Consider the following 20000-nt stretch of genomic DNA (forward strand, 5'->3'; position numbering starts at 1 on the left):
CACTCACCTACACACACACACTCACTCTCACTCATACACACACACGCTCACACTGTCACACACTCTCTCACACGCTCACACAGTCACACACACTCTCTCACACCCTCACATACACACACTCTCACACACACACACATGCACACACACTTACACACAAATACATACTCACTCAAACTCACACTCTCACACACACATACACGCTCACACACACAAACACGCACACACACACCCTCACACACACACCCTCACACACACTCACACATGCAACACACTCTCACACACACAGTCACACACACACTCACGCAAAAAAAAACTCTCACTCACACTCTCGCACACGCACACACACTCACACACTCTCACACACACATACTCTCACTCACACACAGTCACACATACACACACGTGCACTCACACTCACACACATGCACACACACACGCACACATTCACACACAATCACTCACACACACACGCACACAATCACACACACTCACTCACACTCTCACACACACAATCACACACACAGTCACACTCTCATACACACACTCCCCCCAAAAAAACTCACACATACAGACACTCACTCACACTCTCACACACGCACACACACTCTCACACACACATACTCTCACTCACACACACACAGTCGCACATACACACACGTGCACTCACACACACACACTCAAACACACACACATGCACACACACTCAAACTCACATACACACACACGCACACACACTTACACACACATACATACTCACTCAAACTCACACTCTCACACAGTCACACACGCATACACACTCACACACACAAACACGCACACACACACCCTCACACATACACAAACACACACACTCTCACACACATTCATACACACACTCATACACACACTCACACTCTTACACTCACACTCTCACTCACATACACATTCACACTCACACAATCACACACACACTCACACACGCTTACACTCTCACACACACACTCGCACACACACTCATACACACTCTCACACAAAAACACACTCACACACACACACATACACACACATTCTCTCTCTCACACACACATTCTCTCACACACACACTCACATTCTCTCACACACTATCACACACTCACACTCACTCACTCAACCACACACTCTCACACACTCTCACACACTCAAACACACGCACTCACACACACACACTCACACACACTCACTCACGCTCACAGACAAGCAGTCACACACACTCACTCACGCTCACACACACACACACTCACACTCACTCACAATCACACTCACACTCACACACGCACACATTCACACACACACACTCACACTCACATTCACACTCTCACACACACTCTCACACACACTCTCTCACACACTCTCACACACACACTCTCTCTCACACACACACACACTCTCACACACACACACACACTCACACTCTCTCACATACACACTCTCTCACACAGAAACACACACATTATCTCTCTCACATACACACAGACACTCACATACTCTCTCACACACTCTCATACACACACAGACATCACACACACACAGACACTCACACACACTCTCACTCACACACTAACACTCTCACATTCTCTCATACTCACACTCACACTCACACACTCACACTCGCTCTCACACAGTCACACACACACTCTCTCACACACTCACACTCACACACACACATTCACACACTCACACACATGCACACAATCACACACACACACTCACTCACACACTCTCACACACACACTCTCACACATACAGACACTCACTCACACTCTCACACACGCATACACACTCACACACTCTCTCATACACACACAGACATCACACACACACACTCTCACTCACACACACACACTGTCGCACATACACACACGTGCACTCACACACACATTCACACACGCGCACACATACACAGACATCACACACACACTCTCACTCACACACTCTCACTCTCACACATGCACACACACTCACACACACACTCACACTTACACACAATCACAATCACACACACACTCACACTCTCACACACACTCACATGCACACACACACACTCCACACACACTCTCACACACACACACACACTCACACACACTCTCACAAACTCACCCTCGCACTCACACACACTCACACACTCACACTCACACACCCATGCTCTCTCACACACACACTCACATGCACACTCACACTCACACACTCACATATGCGCACACACTCTCACACACTCACACACACACATTCACACACTCACACACACAATCACTCACACACTCACAATCCCACACACACACTCACACACTCACACACTCACACTCACACACAATCACACACACACACACACACATTCACACTTTCTCACACAGAAACACAGACGCACATACACTCTCTCTCACACATACAGACACTCACTCACTCTCTCACACACACACTCACACACTCTCTCATACATACACAGACATCACACACACACTCTCACACACACACACTCTCACTCTCACACACGCACTCCCTCACACACACTCTCATACACACGCAGCCATCACACACACACTCTCTCTCTCACACACACTCTCACACACACATGCACTCTCATGCACACCCTCTCTCTCACACACACACACATGCAGACACTCACACACTCACACACACTCATACTCACACAGACATCACACACACAGACACTCACACACACTCTCTCTCACACACATCCTCATACACAGACACACACACACTCTCACACACAGGCACACACACACACACGCTCACACACTCACACCCACACTTTCACACACACTCTCACACACACACATACACACTCTCACATACAGACACACATACACACACACAAACACACTCACACACACACAGACACACACACTCACTCTCACGCACACACACACTCTCACACAGAGTCTCACACACACACAGACACACACACCCACATACACACTCTCACACGCACGCACACACACATAACCACACACTCTCTCTCTCACACACATGCACACACACACACGCTCTCACACACATACACACAGACATACTCACACATACAGACAAACACTCACATACCCACTGACACTCACACACAAACACTCTCTCACACACACACTCACACTCTCACACACACATACACTCACACACACTCACTCACACAGACACACTCTCACTCACACACTCACACACGCAGACACTCACACACACACTCATTCACACTCACACACAACCTCACACTCTCTCACACACATGCGCACAGTCACACACTCTCACACACATACACTCATACACACTCACAGACACACACCTACAGACACACACACTCACACACACACAGAGACACACACACACTCTCTCTCTCACACATACACTCACTCACACACACTCTCACTCACACACACACTCTCAATCACACACACTCTCACTCATACACATTCACACACACAGACACTCACACACTCACACTCACACAAACACACACACTCACACACTCTCACACACTGGCACTCTCACACAAACACTCTCTCACACACACGCACTCTCACTCACACACACACACTCTCACTCACAAACACTCACACATGCAGACACTCACAAACGCAGACACTCACACACTCACACTCACTCACACTCACACAAACACACACACTGACACACACACACTGACACACACACACTCTCTCTCACACACACTCTCTCACACACACTCTCTCTCACAAACACACACGCAGACACACACACACTCACACTCACTCACTCACACAAATACAGACACTCACACACTCACACTCACTCACGCAAACACACACTCACACACAGACACACACTCACTCTCACACACAGACACACACACACTCTCACACACACTCTCTCAAACACACACTCATACACATCATGCACTCTCAGACTCTCTCTCTCACACACACACTCACACACACTTACACAAACACACACACACACTCTCTCTCACACACACAGACACACACACACTCTTGCACACACTCTCTCTCACACACATCCTCACACAAACACACACACACAAACACACACTCTCACACACACACACTCTCACACACACTCTGACACTCTCACGCAAACACTCTCTCACACACACACTCACACTCACACACACTCTCACTCACACACACTCACACATGCAGACACTCACACTCACACAAACACACACACAGACACACACTCTCTCACACACACACTCTCACACACAGACACACACACTCTCACACACACACTCTCCCACAGACACTCTCTCTCTCACACTGTCTCTCTCACACTCTCTCACACCCACTCTCATCTAACAAACACACACACACAGACACACACACACTCACACAAACACACACACACAGACACTCTCACACACACTCTCACGCACACACTCTCTCTCACGCACACACTCTCTCACGCACACACACTCACACTCACACACACACACTCACACTCACACACACTCTCTCACTCACACACACACACTCACGCACACTCACACAAACACACAGACACACACACGCTCACACACACACACACACACATGCACTCTCAGACCCGCTCACACACAGACACACACTCACACACACTCTCTCTCACACACACACACTCACACTCACATAGACACTCACACTCTCATGCACACACACTCTCTCTCTCACACACACTCTCTCTCTCACACACATTGTCACTCACACACACATTGTCACTCACACACACACTCTCTCTCACACACGCACACACTCACACGCACACTCTCACACGCACGCACACACTCACACGCACACTCTCACATGCACACACATACATTCTCTCTCACACACACCCACACACACACACACTCTCACACACACACAGTCTCACTCTCTCTCACACACACACACTCTCACACACACTCACACACACACTCTGACACTCTCACGCAAACACTCTCTCACACACACACTCACACTCACACACACTCTCACTCACACACACTCACACACACATGCAGACACTCACACTCACACAAACACACACACACACTCTCTCACACACAGACACACACACTCTCACACGCACACACACACTCTCCCACACACTCTCTCACACAAATACACTGTCTCACACACAGATACACACACTCTCTCACACACACACACTGACACTCTCACACAAACACTCTCTCACACACACACTCACACACTCACACACAGACACTCTCTCTCTCACACTCTCTCTCCTACACTCTCTCACACCCACTCTCACTCACAAACACACACACGCAGACACACACACTCACACTCACACAAACACACACACACAGACACTCTTGCACACACTCTCACGCACACACTCTCACGCACACTCTCTCTCACGCACACATTCTCTCTCACACACACACACACTCACACACACACACTCACACTCACACACACACACACTCACACACACTCTCTCACTCACACACACTCTCACTCACACACACACACTCACTCACACTCACACAAACACACAGACACACACACGCTCACACACACTCACACACACACATGCACTCTCAGACCCGCTCACACACAGACACACACTCACACACACTCTCTCTCACACACACACACTCACACTCACATAGACACTCACACTCTCATGTACACACACTCTCTCTCTCACACACACTCTCTCTCTCTCACACACATTGTCACTCACACACACACTCTGTCTCACACACGCACACACTCACACGCACACTCTCACACGCACACACACACATACTCTCTCTCTCTCACACACACACACTCTCTCACACAGACGCACACCCACAGACACACAGACAGACACACACACTCTCTCACACACTCTCACACACTCTCACACACACAGACACACACATACACACACTCACACACATGCACACACAGACACACACACACTCTCACACACACTCTCTCAAACACACACTCATACACATCATGCACTCTCAGACTCTCTCTCTCACACACACACTCACACACACTTACACAAACACACACACACACTCTCTCTCTCACACACAGACACACACACACTCTTGCACACACTCTCTCTCACACACATCCTCACACAAACACACACACACAAACACACACTCTCACACACACACACTCTCACACACACTCTGACACTCTCACGCAAACACTCTCTCACACACACACTCACACTCACACACACTCTCACTCACACACACTCACACATGCAGACACTCACACTCACACAAACACACACACAGACACACACTCTCTCACACACACACTCTCACACACAGACACACACACTCTCACACTCTCACACACACACTCTCCCACAGACACTCTCTCTCTCACACTGTCTCTCTCACACTCTCTCACACCCACTCTCATCTAACAAACACACACACACAGACACACACACACACTCACACAAACACACACACACAGACACTCTCACACACACTCTCACGCACACACTCTCTCTCACGCACACACTCTCTCACGCACACACACTCACACTCACACACACACACTCACACTCACACACACTCTCTCACTCACACACACTCTCACTCACACACACACACTCACGCACACTCACACAAACACACAGACACACACACGCTCACACACACACACACATGCACTCTCAGACCCGCTCACACACAGACACACACTCACACACACTCTCTCTCACACACACACACTCACACTCACATAGACACTCACACTCTCATGCACACACACTCTCTCTCTCACACACACTCTCTCTCTCACACACATTGTCACTCACACACACATTGTCACTCACACACACACTCTCTCTCACACACGCACACACTCACACGCACACTCTCACACGCACGCACACACTCACACGCACACTCTCACACGCACACACATACATTCTCTCTCACACACACCCACACACACACACACTCTCACACACACACAGTCTCACTCTCTCTCACACACACACACTCTCACACACACTCACACACACACTCTGACACTCTCACGCAAACACTCTCTCACACACACACTCACACTCACACACACTCTCACTCACACACACTCACACACACATGCAGACACTCACACTCACACAAACACACACACACAGACACACACACTCTCTCACACACAGACACACACACTCTCACACGCACACACACACTCTCCCACACACTCTCTCACACAAATACACTGTCTCACACACAGATACACACACTCTCTCACACACACACACTGACACTCTCACACAAACACTCTCTCACACACACACTCACACACTCACACACAGACACTCTCTCTCTCACACTCTCTCTCCTACACTCTCTCACACCCACTCTCACTCACAAACACACACACGCAGACACACACACTCACACTCACACAAACACACACACACAGACACTCTTGCACACACTCTCACGCACACTCTCTCTCACGCACACATTCTCTCTCACACACACACACACTCACACACACACACTCACACTCACACACACACACACTCACACACACTCTCTCACTCACACACACTCTCACTCACACACACACACTCACTCACACTCACACAAACACACAGACACACACACGCTCACACACACTCACACACACACATGCACTCTCAGACCCGCTCACACACAGACACACACTCACACACACTCTCTCTCACACACACACACTCACACTCACATAGACACTCACACTCTCATGTACACACACTCTCTCTCTCACACACACTCTCTCTCTCTCACACACATTGTCACTCACACACACACTCTGTCTCACACACGCACACACTCACACGCACACTCTCACACGCACACACACACATACTCTCTCTCTCTCACACACACACACTCTCTCACACAGACGCACACCCACAGACACACAGACAGACACACACACTCTCTCACACACTCTCACACACTCTCACACACACAGACACACACATACACACACTCACACACATGCACACACAGACACACACATTCTCTCACACACAGACACACAATCATATACACACAGACACATACACACACACACACACACTCTCTCACACACACAGACACAAACTCTCTCACACGCACACACTCAGACACACACACACTCTCTCTCACACACACAGACACACAATCACACACACAGACACACACACTCTCTCTCACACACACTCTCTCTCACACACACTCACACAAACACACGTTTTCACACACACACTCTCACGCACACACTCTCACGCACACACTCTCACGCGCACACCCTCACGCGCACACCCTCACGCGCACACTCTCACGCGCACACTCTCACGCGCACACTCTCACGCGCACACTCTCACGCGCACACCCTCACGCACACACTCTCACGCACACATTCTCACGCACACATTCTCACGCACACAGTCTCACGCACACACTCTCACACACACACCCTCACGCACACACTCTCACACACACATGCACCCTCAGACTCTCTCACACACACTCTCACACACACACTCACACACACACACTCACACTCTCTCTCACACACACACTCTCACACACGCACTCACACACACGCACTCACACACACGCACTCACACACACGCACTCACACACACACTCACACACACAGAGACACTCACTCTCTCTCTCACGCACACACACACTCTCTCTCTCACACACACAGTCACTCACACACACACGCACACACAGACACAGACACACACACTCTCCTCTCACACACAGATACACAATCAGACACACTCTCACACACACACACTCAACTCTCACACACACGCTCACACACACACACTGACACTCTCACGCACACTCACACACAGACACTCTCTTACACACACACTCTCTCTCTCACACACACTCTCTCTCACACACACTCTCTCACACACACTCTCACTCACACACGCAGACACACACACACGCAGACACTCACACACTCTCACACACACACTGACACTGACACACCCACTCACACACTCTCTCACACACACTGACACTGACACACCCACTCACACACTCACTCACTCACACACACTCTCACTCACACAAACACACACACACACTCACACAAACACACACACTCTTATACACACTCATACACACACACACTCTCACTCACACTCTCACACACACTCACACAAACACACACACTCTCACACACTCTCACACACACTCTCACACACACTCTCACACACATGCACTCTCAGACACACAGACACACACACACTCTCTCTCTCACACACACTCACACAAACACACTCACACACACAGAGACACTCACACTCACACTCTCCCGCACACACACTCTCTCACGCGCACACACACCCTCTCACGCGCACACACTCTCTCACACACACACACACTCTCTCTCACACACACACTTTCTCTCACACACACACTTTCTCTCACACACACACTTTCTCTCACACACACACACACTCTCTCTCTCACACACACAGTCTCTCTCACACACACACAATCTCTCACACACACACAGTCACTCACACACAGACACACACCCACAGACACACAGACAAACACACACACACTCACACACACACTCTCACACACACACACACTCTCTCCCACACATACACAGACACACACAGACACACACACTCCCTCACACACACAGACACAAACTCTCTCACACGCACACACTCAGACACACACACATTTTCTCACACACACTCTCTCTCGCACACAAACACACAATCACACACACTCACACACATACACACACAGACACACACACAGACACTCACACTGACATACACACACTGACATACACACACTCTCTCACACATACACACACACTCTCTCTCACACACACACTCTCACACACACACTCACACAAACACACTCACACACACACTCACAACCAAACACGCACTCACACACACACTCACACACACAGAGACACTCACTCTCTCTCTCACGCACACACACACTCTCTCTCTCACACACACAGTCACTCACACACACACAAGCACACACAGACACAGACACACACACTCTCCTCTCACACACAGATACACAATCAGACACACTCTCACACACACACACTCAACTCTCACACACACGCTCACACACACACACTGACACTCTCACGCACACTCACACACAGACACTCTCTCACACACACACTCTCTCTCTCACACACACTCTCTCTCACACACACACTCTCTCTCACACACGCAGACACACACACGCAGACACTCACACACTCTCACACACACACTGACACACACACAGACACTCACACACACACACTGACACTGACACACCCACTCACACACTCTCTCACACACTCTCTCACACACTCACTCACACACACTCTCACTCACACACACTCTCACTCACACTCACACAAACACACACACACACTCACACAAACACACACACTCTCACACACACTCTCACACACACACACACTCTCACTCACACTCTCACACACACTCACACAAACACACACACTCTCACACACACTCACACATACACACACACTCTCTCTCACACACACACTCTCTCTCACATACACACACACACAGACACACACTCTCTCTCACATACACACACACTCTCTCTCACATACACACACACTCTCTCTCACATACACACACTCTCTCTCTCACACACACACTCTCTCTCACATACACACACACACAGACACACACTCTCTCTCACATACACACACACTCTCTCACATACACACACTCTCTCACACATGCAGACACACAGACACACACACACTCACACACAGAGAATGCGGGGGGGGGGGGGTGAGGGGGATGGGCTGTGCTCTCGGAGTGGTCGAGCTGTCATTGCTTCACATTCCTCCCTCTCTCTCTCCCCCTCCCTCTCTCTCTCCCCCTCCCTCTCTCTCCCCCCTCCCTCTCTCTCCCCTCTCCCTCTCTCCCCTCTCCCTGTCTCTCCCCCCTCCCTGTCTCTCCCCCCTCCCTGTCTCTCCCCTCTCCCTGTCTCTCCCCTCTCCCTGTCTCTCCCCTCTCCCTCTCTCTCTCCCCCTCCCTGTCTCTCCCCCCTCACTGTCTCTCCCCCCTCCCTGTCTCTCCCCCCTCCCTGTCTCTCCCCTCTCCCTGTCTCTCCCCTCTCCCTCTCTCTCCCTCTCCCTCTCTCTCTCCTCCTCCCTGTCCCTCCCCTCTCCCTGTCTCTCCCCTCTCCCTCTCTCTCTCCCCCCTCCCTGTCTCTCCCTCTCCCTCTCTCTCTCCCCCCTCCCTGTCTCTCCCTCTCCCTCTCTCTCTCCCCCCTCCCTGTCTCTCCCCTCTCCCTGTCTCTCCCCTCTCCCTGTCTCTCCCCTCTCCCTCTCTCTCTCCCCCCTCCCTGTCTCTCCCTCTCCCTCTCTCTCCCCCCTCCCTGTCTCTCCCCTCTCCCTGTCTCTCCCCTCTCCCTGTCTCTCCCCTCTCCCTGTCTCTCCCCTCTCCCTGTCTCTCCCCTCTCCCTGTCTCTCCCCTCTCCCTGTCTCTCCCCTCTCCCTGTCTCTCCCCTTCCCTGTCTCTCCCCTCTCCCTGTCTCTCCCCTCTCCCTGTCTCTCCCCCCTCCCTGTCTCTCCCCTCTCCCTGTCTCTCCCCTTCTCTGTCTCTCCCCTCTCCCTGTCTCTCCCCTCTCCCTGTCTCTCCCCTCTCCCTGTCTCTCCCCTCTCCCTGTCTCTCCCCTCTCCCTGTCTCTCCCCTTCTCTGTCTCTCCCCTCTCCCTGTCTCTCCCCTCTCCCTGTCTCTCCCCTCTCCCTGTCTCTCCCCTCTCCCTGTCTCTCCCCCTCTCCCTGGCTCTCCCCCCTCCTCCCTGTCTCCCTCTCCTCCCTGTCTCTCCCCTCTCTCTGTCTCTCCCCTCTCCCTGTCTCTCCCCTCTCCCTGTCTCTCCCCTCTCCCTGTCTCTCCCCTCTCCCTGTCTCTCCCCTCTCTCTGTCTCTCTCCCCTCCTCCCTGTCTCCCTCTCCTCCCTGTCTCTCCCCTCTCTCTGTCTCTCCCCTCTCCCTGTCTCTCCCCTCTCCCTGTCTCTCCCCTCTCCCTGTCTCTCCCCCTCCCTGTCTCTCCCCTCTCCCTGTCTCTCCCCTCTCCCTGTCTCTCCCCCCTCCCTGTCTCTCCCCTCTCCCTGTCTCTCCCCTCTCCCTGTCTCTCCCCTCTCCCTGTCTCTCCCCTCTCCCTGTCTCTCCCCTCTCCCTGTCTCTCCCCCCTCCCTGTCTCTCCCCTTTCCCTGTCTCTCCCCTTCTCTGTCTCTCCCCTCTCCCTGTCTCTCCCCTCTCCCTGTCTCTCCCCTCTCCCTGTCTCTCCCCCTCTCCCTGGCTCTCCCCCCTCCCTGTCTCTCCCCTTTCCCTGTCTCTCCCCTTCTCTGTCTCTCCCCTCTCCCTGTCTCTCCCCTCTCCCTGTCTCTCCCCTCTCTCTGTCTCTCTCCCCTCCTCCCTGTCTCCCTCTCCTCCCTGTCTCTCCCCTCTCTCTGTCTCTCCCCTCTCCCTGTCTCTCCCCTCTCCCTGTCTCTCCCCTCTCCCTGTCTCTCCCCTCTCCCTGTCTCTCCCCCCTCCCTGTCTCTCCCCTCTCCCTGTCTCTCCCCTCTCCCTGTCTCTCCCCTCTCCCTGTCTCTCCCCTCTCCCTGTCTCTCCCCTCTCCCTGTCTCTCCCCCCTCCCTGTCTCTCCCCTTTCCCTGTCTCTCCCCTTCTCTGTCTCTCCCCTCTCCCTGTCTCTCCCCTCTCCCTGTCTCCCTCTCCTCCCTGTCTCTCCCCTCTCCCTGTCTCTCCCCCCCTCCCTGTCTCTCCCCTCTCCCTGTCTCTCCCCCCCTTCCTCTCTCTCCCCCCTCCCTGTCTCCCCCTCCTCCCTGTCTCCCTCTCCTCTCTGTCTCTCCCCCTCTCCCGGCTCTCCCCCCTCCTCCCTGTGTCCCTCTCCTCCCTGTCTCTCCCTCTCCCTGGCTCTCCCCCCTCCTCCCTGTGTCCCTCTCCTCCCTGTCTCTCCCTCTCCCTGGCTCTCCCCCCTCCTCCCTGTCTCCCTCTCCTCCCTGTCTCTCCCTCTCCCTGTCTCTCCCCCCTCCTCCCTGTCTCTCCCTCTCCCTCTCTCTCTCCCCCCTCCCTGTCCCTCCCCTCTCCCTGTCTCTCCCCTCTCCCTGTCTCTCCCCCTCCCTCTCTCTCCCCCCTCCCTGTCTCCCCCTCCTCCCTGTCTCCCTCTCCTGTCTGTCTCTCCACCTCTCCCGGCTCTCCCCCCTCCTCCCTGTGTCCCTGTGCCCAGGGGTACAGTGTGAGCTGGATGTGGATGACTGTTCCCCGGGGTTAGCTGACCCCCAGCCGCGGTGTTACCACGGTGGACGGTGCGTGGACAGGATTGGGGGATACTCGTGCCTGTGTCCAGCCGGCTATGTGGGGGACCGCTGTGAGGGAGATGTCAATGAATGTCTGTCTAACCCATGCCAGGCCGCGGGCACACGGTCCTGTGTCCAAATGGTCAATGCCTACAACTGTGAGTGCCAGCCTGGATATACAGGTCAGTTACCCCCCTCCGGCCGCTCAGACCCTCCACACCGGTCAGTCACCCCCCTCCGGCCGCTCAGACCCTCCACACCTGTCAGTAACCCCCCTCCGGCCGCTCAGACCCTGAACACCGGTCAGTCACCCCCCTCCGGCCGCTCAGACCCTGCACACCGGTCAGTTACCCCCCTCCGGCTGCTCAGACCCTCCACACCGGTCAGTCACCCCCCTCCGGCCGCTCAGACCCTGAACACCGGTCAGTCACCCCCCTCCGGCCGCTCAGACCCTGCACACCGGTCAGTCACCCCCCTCCGGCCGCTCAGACCCTGCACACCGGTCAGTTACCCCACTCCGGCCGCTCAGACCCTCCACACCGGTCAGTCACCCCCCTCCGGCCGCTCAGACCCTGCACACCGGTCAGTCACCCCCCTCCGGCCGCTCAGACCCTCCACACCGGTCAGTAACCCCCTCCGGCCTCTCAGACCCTCCACACCGGTCAGTCACACCCCTCCCCCACCTACACCGGTCAGTTCTCCCTTCCCCGCCCCCTCCACACCGGTCACTTCCCCCTCCCTCCCCCCACACGGGTCAGTTCCCCCTTCCTCCCCCCCCCCCACCGGTCACTTCACCCTCCCTCCTCCCCCGCCACACCGGTCAGTTCCCACTCTCCACATCGGTCAGTTCTCCCTTCCACCCCCCCCCACACCGGTCAGTACCCCCTCCCCCAACACTGGTCAGTCCCCCCTCCCTCCCCCCACACCGGTCAGTACCCTCTCCCCCAACACTGGTCAGTCCCCCCTCCCCCCACCCACACTGGTCAGTTCCCCCCCCACACCGGTCAGTTCTCCCTCCCCCCCTACAATGGTCAGTTTCCCCCTCCCCACACCGGTCAGTTCCCCATCCCCCCCACAACGGTCAGTTCCCCCTCCCCACAGTGGTCAGTTCCCCCTCCCCCTTCCCCCACACCAGTCAGTTCCCTCTCCCCACACTCATCAGTTCCCCCTCCCCATACTGGTCAGTTCCCCTTTATTCTCCCCCACACCGGTCAGTTCCCACCCCCCACACTGGTCAGTTCCCCCTCCACCTTCCCCACACCGGTCAGTTCCCCCCCTCCTGACACCAGTCAGTTCCCCCTCATTCCATACACGTACCACCCTCTGCGTGAAAACGTTGCCCCTTAGATCTCTTTTATTTCTTTCCCCTCTCACCCTAAACCTATGCCCTCTAGTTCTGGACTCCCCGACACCAGGTAAACATTTTGTCTATTAACCCTATCCATGCCCCTCATAATTTTGTAAACCTCTGTAAGGTCACCCCTCAGCCTCCGACAATCCAGGGAAAACAGCCTCAGCCTGTTCAGCCTCTCCCTGTAGCTCAAATCCTCCAACCCTGGCAACATCCTTGTAAATCTTTTCTGAACCCTTTCAAGTTTCACAACATCTTTCCGATGATCACGATGTGTACGGTTTTTATTACAATTCTACCTCCGCTTGTGGTGGGATATTAACCCGCGCTGTGATTGGTTCAGCTGATCATTCTACTTGAGACCTCACCCCTCTCTCCACCCCCTCACTTTACCCCCTCTCTCCCTCCCTCCCCCCTCTCTCTCCCCTCTCTCGCTCCCCCCTCTCTCTCTCTCTCTCTCCCCTCTCTCACTCCCCCTCTCTCTCCTTTCCCCCTCTCTCCCTTCCCCTCTCTCTTCTCTCTCTCTCCCTCCCCGTCTCCCTCCCTCCCCCTCTCTCTCCCCCTCCCCCTCTCTCTCCCTCCCCCCTCTCTCTCCCTCCCCCTCTCTCTCCCCCTCCCCCTCTCTCTCCCTCCCCCTCTCTCTCCCCCTCCCCCTCTCACTCCCTCCCCCCTCTCTCTCCCTCCCCCTCTCTCCACCCCCTCTCTTTACCCCCTCTCTCCCTCCCTCCCCCTCTCTCTCCCCCTCCCCTCTCTCCCTCCCCCTCTCTCTCTGCCTCCCCCTCTCTCTCTCTCTCTCTCCCCCTCTCCCTCCCCCTCTCTCTCTCCCTCCCCCTCTCTCCCCACTCTCTCTCCCACCCCCTTGCTCTCTCCCTCCCCCTCTCTCTCCCCCCCCTCCCTCCCTCCCCCTCACTCTCCCTCCCCCTCACTCTCCCTCCCCCTCTCCTTCCCTCCCCCTCTCCTTCCCTCCCCCTCTCCTTCCCTCCCCCCCCTCTCTCCCTCCCCCCTCTCTCTCCCTCCCCCCTCTCTCCCTCCCCCCTCTCTCTCCCTCCCCCTCTCTCCCTCCCCCCCCCTCTCTCTCACTCCCCCTCCCTCCTCCCCTCTCCCTCCCTCCCCTCTCTCCCTCCCGCCTCTCCCTCCCTCCCCCCTCTCCCCTCCCCCCTCCCCCTCTCTCTCCCTCCCTCCCCCTCTCTCTCGCTCCCTCCTCTCTCCCTCCCCCTCCCTCTCCCTCCCTCTCTCCCCCCTCTCTCTCTGTCTCTCTCTCCCTCCCCTGCTCTCTCTCCCTCTCTCCCCTCTCTCTCTCTCCCTCCCCCTCACTCTCCCTCCCCCTCTCTCTCCCTCCCCCTCACTCTCCCTCTCTCTTCCTCCCCCTCTCTCTCCCCCCTCTCTCCCTCTCCCTCTCTCCCTCCCTCTCTCTCTCTCCCTCCCCCTCCCTCCTCCCCTCTCCCACCCTCCCCCCTCTCTCCCTCCCCCCCTTTCCCTCCGTCCCCCTCTGTCTCCCTCCCACTCTCTCTCCCTCCCCCTCACTCTCCCTCCCCCTCTCTCTCCCTCCGCACTCCCTCTGCTCTCCCTCCCCCTCCCTCTCCCTCCTTCTCTCTCCCTCTCCCTCCGCACTCCCTCTGCTCTCCCTCCCCCTCTCTCCCTCCCCCTCACTCTCCCTCCCCCTCACTCTCCCTCCCCCTCACTCTCCCTCCCCCTCACTCTCCCTCCCACTCTCTCTCTCCCTCCCCCCCTCTCTGCCTCCCCCCCTCTCTCCCTCCCACTCTCTCTCTCCCTCTCCCTCTCTCTGCCTCCCCCTCTCTCTCCCTCCCTCCTCTCTCTCCCTCTCCTTCCGCACTCCCTCTGCTCTCCCTCCCCCTCACTCTCCCTCCCCCTCTCTCCCTCCCTCCCCCCTCTCCCTCCCCCTCCCCCCTCTCTCCCTCTCTCTCCCTCCCCCCTCTCTCCCCCCTCTCTCCCCCCCTCTCTCTCCCTCCCCCCCCTCTCCATCTCTCTCCCTCTCTCCCTCCCCCCCCTCTCCTCCCCTCTCTCCCTCCCCCTCTCTCCCTCCCCCTCTCTCTCCCTCCCCCCCTCTCCCTCCCCCTCCCCCCTCTCTCCCTCCTCCCCCCCTCTCCCCCCCCTCTCTCTCCCTCCCTCTCTCCCCCCCTCTCTCTCCCTCCCCCTCTCCCCCTCCCCCTCTCCCCCCCCCCCCCTTCCCCCCCCCCCCCCCCCACGTCTCTCCGTGTGTCCCTGACAGGCCCACGTTGTGAGTCGCTGATTGACCACTGTGAGAGTGGGCCGTGCTTGAACGGAGGCAGCTGTGTCCTCACCCTCAACACACCGTTCGGATTCCTGTGCCGATGCCCCGCAGTGAGTACGGCAGAGCCTCACAGGAGTGACCCCTGCCCCTTGACCTCGGCGAGTGGGGATGGAGTTCGGGTCGGGGATAGGGAATGGTGTGGTGCAATGGGTGGGTGTGTGGAGCCCGGTGACGGTGAGGGGGGGCGAGCGGGGTGAGGGGAGCCCCATTCCCCCTCTCCCCCCCACCAGGTTCCCATCTCCACCAGCTCTCTTCCTGACCCAGTGGTGACAGGAACTCCCAGTTTGGGAGGTGGATGGAGGGATGACAGCTGTCTTGTGTCAGAGTGGGCTCTCCTAGCCGCATACAAGATGGGCTGAAAGATCTCCATCCCCTCCCCACCCACCCTCCATCCCCCCCAGCCCCCCCTCCATCTCCCCCTCCCCACCCCCCCTCCAACCCCCCCTCCATCCTCCCTCCCCATCCCCCCTCCATCCCCCCTCCCCATACCCCTTACATCCCCCCTCCCCAGCTCCCCCTCCATCCCCCCCCTCCATCCCCCCTCCCCAGCTCCCCCTCCATCCCCCCCCTCCATCCCCCCTCCCCATCTCCCCTTCATTTCCCCCCTCCATTCCTCCCCTCCACCCCTTGTCCCCATCCCCATCCCCCCCTCCATCCCCCTCCCCATCCCCCCTCCATCCCCCCTCCCCATCTCCCCTCCATCCCCCCCCTTCAGCTCCCCCTCCATCCCCCCTCCCCATCTCCCGTCCATTCCCCCCTCCATCCCCCTCCCCATCCGCCCCTCCATCCCCCTCCCCACCCCCCCTCCATCCCCCACTCCCCATCCCCCCATCCATCCCCATCCCCATCCCCATCCCTCCCTCCATCCCCCCCTCCACATACCCCCTCCATCCCCCCTCCCCATCCCCCCCTCCATACCACCCTCCCCATCCCCCCTCCATTCCCCCCTCCCCATCCCCCCCTCCATTCCCCCCCTCCATCCCCCTCCCCATCCCTCCTCTCCATCCCCCCCTCCCCATCCCCATTCTCCATCCCCCCTCCCCATCCCCCCTCCCCATCCCCCCTCCATTCCCCCTTCCCCATCCCCCCCTCTCATCCCCCCCCTCTCCAACCCCCCATCCCTCCCTCTCCATCCCCCCTCTCAATCCCCCCATCCCCCCATCCCCCCTACATCCACCCTCCATTCCTCCACTCTCCATCCCCACCCCCAACACTACCCCCATCCCCCCCAGCCCCTCATCCCCCCCTCTCCATTCCCCCTCTCCATCTCTCCACTCTCCATCCCCACCCCCCATTCCTACCCCCACCCCCCCTCTCCATCCCCTCATCCCCCCCCTCTCCATCCCCCCTCTCCATCCCCCTTCCATCCCTCCACTCTCCATCCCCCCTCCATCCCTCCACTCTCCATCCCCCTCTCCATCCCCCTCCATCCCTCCACTCTCCATTCCCCCTCCATCCCTCCACTCTCCATCCCCCCACTCTCCACCCCCATCCCCACCCCCAATCTCCCCTCCATCCCACCACTCTCCATCCCCCCCTCCATCCCCCACCCCCATTCCCCCATCCCCCCCTCCATATCCCCCCACCCCCCCATCCCCCCCTCCATCCCCTATCACCCCCATCATCCCCATCCCCCCTCCATACCCCATATCCCCTCCATCCCCCAACTCCCCATCCCCCCCTCCATCCCCCACTGACAGTGTGACAGTATGTGTGTGTGTGTGAGTATGAGTGTGAGTATGAGTGTGAGTATGAGTGTGAGTGTGTGAGTGTGTGTGTGGGTGTGAGTGTGTGTGTGGGTGTGAGTGTGTGTGTGAGTGTGTGTGAGAGAGTGTGAGAATTTGTGTGTGTGTGTTGTGAGTGTGTGTGTGAGTGTGTGAGTGTGTGTGAGAGTGTGTGAGCTTGTGTGTAAGTGAGTGTGTGTGAGAGATTGTGTATGTGTGTGTGTGTGTGTGAGAGAGTTTGTGTGTGTGTGTGAGTTTGTGTGCGTGTGTGAGTTTGTGTTTGTGTGAGTGTGTGAGTTTGTGTGAGTGTGTGTGTGTGAGTGTGAGTTTGTGTGTGTGTGGGTGTGAGTGTGTGTGTGGGTGTGAGTGTGTGTGTGAGTGTGTGTGAGAGAGTGTGAGAATTTGTGTGTGTGTGTTGTGAGTGTGTGTGTGAGTGTGCGTGAGTGTGTGCGTGAGTGTGTGTGAGAGTGTGGGTGTGAGTGTGTTGTGAGTGTGTGTGTGACAGTGTGTGACAGTGTGTGACAGTGTGTGAGTGTGTATGTGTGAGTGTGTATGTCTGTATGTGTGAGTGTCTGTGAGAGTGTGTGAGTTTGTTTGTGTGTGTGTGTGACAGTGTGTGAGTGTGAGAGTGTGCATGTGTGTGTGTATGACTGTATGTGTGAGTGCGAGTGTGCGTGAGTGTGTGTGAGAGTGTGTGAGAGAGGGTGTGTGTGTGAGTATGAGTGTGGGTATCAGTGTGACTGCAAATGTGACTGTGAGTGTGTGTCTGTGTGTTTGTGGGTGCGTGAGTGTGTCTGTGCATGTGTGTGTGTGTGTGTGTGCACGCGTGTGTCGGTGTCTGTATGTGTGGGTGCGTGTGCGTGCGTGTGTGTGGGTGCGTGTGCGTGCGTGTGTGTGAGTGTGGGTGCGTGTGTGTGTGAGAGTGTGGGTGCGTGTGTGTGAGAGAGTGAGAGTATGTGTGTGCGAGAGTGTGTGTGTGAGTGTGTGAGTGTGAGTGTGAGCGTGTGTGTGTCTGTGTATGTCTGTGAGTGTGCGTGAGTGTGCGTGAGTGTGAGTGAGTGTGAGTTTGTGAGAGTGTATGTGTGTGTGTCTGAGTGTGTGTCTGAGTGTGTGTCTGAGTGTGTGTCTGAGTGTGTGTGTCTGAGTGTGTGTGTATGTGTGTGTGTATGTGTGTGTGAGAGAGTGTGTGAGAGTGTGTGAGTGTGTGTGTGTGTGAGTGTGTGTGAGAGTGTGTGAGTGTGTGTGAGTGTGTGTGAGAGTGTGAGAGTGTGAGAGTGTGTGTAAGTGTGTGTGTGTGTGTGTGTGAGTGTGAGTGTGTGTGTGTGAGGGT

The 20000-nt window shown here is 56.0% G+C and overlaps 1 protein-coding gene across 1 annotated transcript in view; it reads left to right on the forward strand.

The window, feature by feature from the left end:
* The window catches only part of LOC122547595 (uncharacterized), a 715380-nt gene that overhangs the window by 643720 nt on the left and 51660 nt on the right, over positions 1-20000 (forward strand). Inside the window, 2 exon segments of the mRNA XM_087978709.1 lie at positions 13233-13484; positions 16884-16996. Coding sequence (XP_087834835.1) covers positions 13233-13484; positions 16884-16996 — 365 coding nt within the window.

This window comes from Chiloscyllium plagiosum, unplaced genomic scaffold, assembly GCF_037043375.1.
Source record: "Chiloscyllium plagiosum isolate Xiang-an unplaced genomic scaffold, Cpla_swu_hap1 HiC_scaffold_35, whole genome shotgun sequence".
NCBI lineage: Eukaryota > Metazoa > Chordata > Chondrichthyes > Orectolobiformes > Hemiscylliidae > Chiloscyllium > Chiloscyllium plagiosum.